General features: G+C 49.1%; 1 protein-coding gene across 1 annotated transcript in view; it reads right to left on the bottom strand.

Annotated features, from left to right (window-relative positions):
- rab5if (RAB5 interacting factor) overlaps positions 1 to 6,055 on the bottom strand; it is a 6,495-nt gene extending 440 nt beyond the window's left edge. Inside the window, exons 1-4 of the mRNA XM_066672171.1 lie at positions 5,781 to 6,055; positions 2,048 to 2,151; positions 1,435 to 1,564; positions 1 to 220 (exon numbers count right to left, since the gene is read on the bottom strand). The exon at positions 1 to 220 is cut by the window's left edge and continues 440 nt beyond it. Of these exons, the coding sequence (XP_066528268.1) occupies positions 179 to 220; positions 1,435 to 1,564; positions 2,048 to 2,151; positions 5,781 to 5,891 (387 nt within the window). The 5' untranslated portion in view covers positions 5,892 to 6,055 and the 3' untranslated portion in view covers positions 1 to 178. The remainder of the gene's footprint in view (positions 221 to 1,434; positions 1,565 to 2,047; positions 2,152 to 5,780) is intronic.
- Between the last annotated feature and the right edge of the window lie 449 nt (positions 6,056 to 6,504).

The raw sequence follows: 6,504 nt of genomic DNA, 5'->3' as shown, positions 1-6,504 counted from the left end.
GTGCACTGGACAGTATTAGCTTAAAATCTCAATGACCCGTGGATGGCGAGGTCACTCAGTGTACCCAGGATGATGCCGCCGTGCCTCGAGGCTCCGAGGTGCCGCCGACACCCAGCTCGCTCGGCCTCGCGTTTACGGCGGGATGGTCGTGTTTCTAAGATGATTTCAGCTCTGGTTCTCAGTCGTAGTGTAACGCTGTGTAGAAGATTATCCATACCACCTTAAAACAGAGACAGAACATTCAGACTCAGACACAAACATGCACTCCCCTGGGTGGGGGGCCCCTACACCTCCTCTTGAAACTGACCTGTAAGATACAGGGGGCGCTATTCAGCTTCTCATCAATCACACTCTTGGTCCTTGATCTTGTATTTAATTGGAATTTTTCTGACCCTGAGGGACTTTCAACATTATTTTTTTATTAACATTATGACATTTGACCCATCTCCTCAGTGATGACCCTTCTGCATCCAGACAGCATTAAAGTCACTTCCGGTTGATAGACCTTCCCTAAATTCCCTGAAGCCCCTCTGATGTTACTGTCAGCGCCTCTCACTGCTGACAAGTTTCTTCCAGCCGGCGATTTGCGGGCGAACCCACAGGTGCTCAGTACAATGTCACGGAGGACAAGACTACAGCTCCGCCACCATTTCTGCTGCAGGGGCGTACAAACCCAGGCTACCCTGGTTAATCTCAGTGGTGCTGTATGCGGTGGCAGTGGCAGTGGGGTGTGGGCCCTCTGCACTCTCAGTCTCCATCAGAAAATGGAGTGTATATAGTGGAAAAAAAAGGGAAATTCATGGAGATTTGTATCCAAGCAAGACTTGGTAAAATAAGTAAGTATCTGTGATTTGGTCTGTCACTTCTCAGTACAAAGAGAGAGAGAGAAACACTGATGTGGCTGATCCAGGCGGGAATAAAATCACAGAGGAACTCCTGTAAATGGAAAAAACCCTCCCCCCATGAACCCGTGGCCATTTTTTCTCTTCGTAAGCTTGGGGCATTCGCAGATTGTTTAATCTTTATAATGCCTCATCCTGTTTGAGAAATAGTGCACTGTAAAGCATACTACTTTTGTAAATAGAGTGTTGTTCCACTTCTCAATGATGGAGATCACTCCCAATTAAAGACTGCGTCTGTGTATAAAGTGCAGTACAACAACATTTATTTACTTTCATTTTTGTTCTTCGAAGTGCAACTCACAGAAGATGAAGACTGAAGCTGCTTTGTGGCCCTGCCATTGAACCACTTTACGCTCCACAGAGCAGGTTCCTCACAAGGGGGTGGCCAACGTTAAAAGGTACAGAACAGAGTCTTTGACACCTTCAGGTCTTTCGGTGTCAGTGTGATGGTGGTTTGGAAATATGAGGAATTACCGCCAGAGGAAACGACGGAGTGGCCCGTGAAGTGAGTGAGAGAGAGGAGTGCAGTTACCAGGAATAAAGCAAACGAAGTCATGAAGCCTTCTTTGGTGAGTTCCCACGTTCCTCCGTACTCCTCCTCGTCCACCTGCTGGAAACTGCTGAAGTAAACATACAGGACGCCGGCGTTGATGATGCAGAAACTGTGGGACAGATGCAAAGACAGATCAGCCATGGAATATTCCACAAACTAAACACATTGCCCGGACAAAACAGAAAACACACACACACTCAGAATACAGACTGTTGTCACACACTGTTTTTCAAAGGTCAGGACCCCCACAGGATCATCACAGACCAGGTTAGTGGACTGTTCTCAGTCCAGACACTGCGGGGTTTAAAAACTCCAGCAGCACTGCTGTGTCTGATCCACTCTACACCAGCACAACACACACTAACACACCACCACCACGTCAGTGTCACTGCAGCGCTGAGAATGATCCACCACCACATCACACCTGCTCTGTGGGGGTCCTGAGCACTGAGGAACAGGGTGAAAATGGGGCTATCAAAGTATGCAGAGCAGCAGGCGTTATGTAGCGTTATGGCTGATGTTGTAGACCGCTGCATTCACTGGATTCTGATTAACACCCCCCTGTTACCCTCGCTGCAGGCAGGTCACTTACATGGCTATCCCCAGGAAGCCCTTCAGTGGAGCGACTCCCCAAATGATTCCTAAAACCACAGCGATGATCTGCCGGAACCAGTACACCACGTCTAAGAACTCGTCCTGTGGAGGAGAGAACATCACATTAGTGCAGGACACTGGAAACCTGTCCACGGACAAACAACTGTGGTCAGCAAAGGGCTTTACACTGAACTGGGGCAGAACCGGCTCCAGATGTGCTCCAAACACCCGAATAATTAGGATTCATTCATTCATCTTCTGTAACTACTTCACTCTGATCAGGGTCACAAGGGGTTCAGAGTTTCACAAACTCACCCAGTCAATCTCACACACACCCACACACACTCCCCCAGTCACTCACAGACACCTAAGGAATATTGTGTGAACATGTGTGTTTAGACTGTGGGAGGAACTTGGAGGAAACCCACGCAGACACAGGGGAGAACACACCACACTCCTCACAGACAGTCACCCGGAGGAAACCCACACAGACACAGGGAGAACACACCACACTCCTCACAGACAGTCAACCTGAGGAAACCCACGCAGACACAGGGAGAACACACCACACTCCTCACAGACAGTCAACCTGAGGAAACCCACGCAGACACAGGGAGAACACACCACACTCCTCACAGACAGTCACCCAGAGGAAACCCACGCAGACACAGGGAGAACACACCACACTCCTCACAGAGTCACCCGGAGGAAACCCACGCAGACACAGGGAGAACACACCACACTCCTCACAGACAGTCACCCGGAGGAAACCCACGCAGACACAGGGAGAACACACCACACTCCTCACAGACAGTCACCCGGAGGAAACCCACGCAGACACAGGGAGAACACACCACACTCCTCACAGACAGTCACCCGGAGGAAACCCACGCAGACACAGGGAGAACACACCACACTCCTCACAGACAGTCACCCGGAGGAAACCCACGCAGACACAGGGAGAACACACCACACTCCTCACAGACAGTCACCCGGAGGAAACCCACGCAGACACAGGGAGAACACACCACATTCCTCAGAGACAGTGAGCCGAAGAGAGGATCCCACCCAGGACCCCGAGCCCCTGCAGCTGTGCGGCAGAGACACCACCTGCGGCGCCACCATGCTGCACGTAAGTAATTTTTTAAACATTATTATTGTTGTTACTATTTTCATTGTTAATAACAAGGTGGGTTTGGGGTCACTGTTGACTGAAAAGCGTGTTGTTTTATTTTCAAACACAAAGCCGGTCGGACTGGAGGCTCTGTCCTGAACTGAGGGTTGGATCTTACAGCAACACCTGCGCACACAACCCTCAGCTGTCAGCGTAACACAGTAAACCTAAACAAAAGAAAAGGTTAAAGAGGACATACTCAACCTCTTTCACAGGGGAACACAGCTCTGGTTCAAGACTCAACCCCCACAGCAGTGTTCTCCCCCTGTGTAAACAGCCCTGTTCAGAACGCCCGCTTTCAGCACCTGTTCCTTTAAATGATAATGAGCCGCTCGCTGTTCACCCCGACCCCGAGCGCACAGCAGTGAGGAGCGAGGAGCAGAAGCTCTGGTTTTTAGCCGTTTTCACTCTGTTCTCTTTCTTCTCTGTTTTTACTGAGTAGGGGAGTGGGGCAATTCTAAAATTGGAAGGGGCTAACACAGTATACACACTCACACCAGCACAACACACACTAACACACCACCACCACGTCAGTGTCACTGCAGCGCTGAGAATGATCCACCACCACATCACACCTGCTCTGTGGGGGTCCTGAGCGCTGAGGAACAGGGGGAGAGGGGTTAATAAAGTATGCAGAGCAACAGACAGACTACAGTCTGTGATTGTAGAACTACACAGTGCTCCTGTGTGGTCAGTGGAGCTGAGAGAACGGGCAGTGAATGCAGAAAGAGCGAGGTGGACATAACGGACCTTTACTCCTGACACTGAAGTAAGTCTGAAGTCTCTCGGTGGAATGATTGACGGCTGTAATCTGAGAAGTCTCCCACTGCAGTGATATATCATTGACGCCACCTCAGCGCTGTGGCTCCTGACTAAGGGAGGGACTCTACATTTAAAGAGGCAGCTCAGCTCCCACAGCCTTGATCCAACACGCGCCACGTTGGCTTGGCTCGGCCGGATTATCTCTTTAAATCCATCTGGCAGCCGAAAGGAGACTGGATTCCGTCTGTAACTCGGGCAGATGAGACACACACTGTTTCTACCACGTGTCTGGACAGAGAGGGCTAGGACACACATTTACACTGCCCCAAATCGAGGCAGGGTTCCACCTCCATCTGTAGAATACTTACAGCACTTTCCTACTCAACTCAGTTTGGGTTTTCACTCCACCAACTGGTAAATCTGGTCCTGGCACTGGGTTCTCTCTTTAGTCCCTGCTCTGTCATGAGTCTTCACTCTACGCCACGCAACGCAGACGACCAGCACCAACTCTCCATCTGTAAAATCTCCAGCTGCAGCAGAGATCACGTTTGTTTTTATCCGACTCACGACGGCAGCTCGTAAAATGACACCGTGGTCTTTTGAAGAGGTTCAAACGCTCCTCGGATCGGTGGCCGACGAAAGAATCCAGCGAGAGCTGGACGCTGCAACAAGGAAGGAACAAACTCTACTGATCTGTCTGAACTGATGACGGAGCTGTGTTCAGTCCCAAACAACAACAGTCCTCTCGCCGTACATGACCTGTGTGTGTGCGCCTACATAGTCCCGTCTGCATGACACGGTTGAAACGTTAATACAGAGCTGCGACTGTGTCTGGTTTCCTCGTTCTGTATGACCCTCTCCCCCGGTGCACGGTGTATTAAAAAGCGGTTTGTGACCAACCGAGAAATTGCTTTGTTTTACAGCCTCTGGGGCAGGTACAAACCTCCTCTCTCTCCTTTACATTAAACTCTCTTTCTCTATATACTTTCATGTAGTAGGTAACTCTCTCTCTCCTACACCTCCATGTAATTCTCTCTTTCACTCTAGTCTCTCTCTCTTTTACTCTATAGTCTCTCCCTCTCTCTCATACCTCCATGTAATTCTCTCTCTTTTACTCTATAGTCTCTCCCTCTCTCGCTCCTATACCTCTATGTAATTCTTTCTTATTTACTCTATAGTCTCTCTCTCTCTAAAACTGTTAGCCCTCCGTCTCTCTCCCCTCCTACACTTACTCCAGTTACACTCTCTCACACACCTTTACCTTACACTCTCTCCTCCTATACATCCATTTAACATTTACTTGTAGGTGTGTGAGAGGGAGAGAGAGTGTAAGTCGCTCACTCTACTTTCTCCAATATTCTCTGTCTCTCTTCCTTCATTTTAATAGAGCACATGCACTCGCCCAATCTATTTTTTTTTCTAAATATATCTCTCCCTTTCGCTAACACAGTCTCTGTTCTGATATATGTCCCTGTAACTGTTACACTCTTCTTATACTCACTCTCTTCAACACACACTCCACATTACACCTCAGAGTAAACGATACACCTCCCCCTCACTGCTATAGTTACTCTCTTTTTATTTTTCACATTCATTTAATAGTTACACACTCCTTTACTTCACTCTCTCCCTCCCCCACTCCTTAGTTTGTCTCTCACTCCTCCTGTAGCTACTCTCCTTTCCCCTATATTCTGTCTCTCCCTCCCTCTCTCTCTCTCTCTCCTCCTATGCTTCCATGTAAGTTACTCTCTCTCTCTCCCTCTCTATGAGCTAGTGACTGTCTAGGTCTCTTTACCTTATCCTCCCACACGGCTCTGGTGCTCAGGGCTTTGCTCCATGTGCTCTGTTTCACTCCGTTGCTCTGCGCTCCGACACCTTCTTCTTTCCTCTTCGTGCTGTTCTTCATTCTCTCTCTCCTCTCTGACCCTCTCTCTTCTCCTTCCTTCTCTCTTTATCTCCCTGTACTTTCTTCCTCTTCTTTTTCTCCTCGCTTTTTTCTGTTAGCCTTCAGCGCCGTTCCTTAACGCTGTGCGCCCCAGCCCTCGCTGCGCATGCGCCGCCACGACCAATCCCACACTGCGACGTCCGTACTTCTCGTCCAATCGGAGCGCGCCTCTTCATCCGGGAGGAAAGGGCTGTGGAAAAATAATGTCGCCCCCCTTTGGAGAGGAGTCACCAGTGTTACAGTAAATAAACAGCCATAACATTATAACCACCTCGTTGTTTCTGCACTCACTGTCCATTCTTTCACCTCCACTGACCACACAGGAGCACTTTATATCTCAGCAATTACAGACTGTACTCTATTTGACTCTGACCTGTTGCTTGGTGGTGTGTTAGTGTGTGTTTCGCTGGTACGAATGGATCAGACACAGCAGTGACTGCTGGAGTTCATACTCTCCACATAATATTACATAATATCTCTCATAATATTCTAAGCACCTTTACAGGAGCGTTTCGTAGTCGTGTTGTTGTCCTGCTTATGTTTATAGGAGCTCCACAAGGGGGCAGTGTTTCAC

This window comes from Hoplias malabaricus, chromosome 5 (genome assembly GCF_029633855.1).
Source record: "Hoplias malabaricus isolate fHopMal1 chromosome 5, fHopMal1.hap1, whole genome shotgun sequence".
NCBI lineage: Eukaryota > Metazoa > Chordata > Actinopteri > Characiformes > Erythrinidae > Hoplias > Hoplias malabaricus.
Note: the sequence above shows the minus strand (reverse complement) of the source record. Positions and strands in the feature narration are given on the sequence as shown.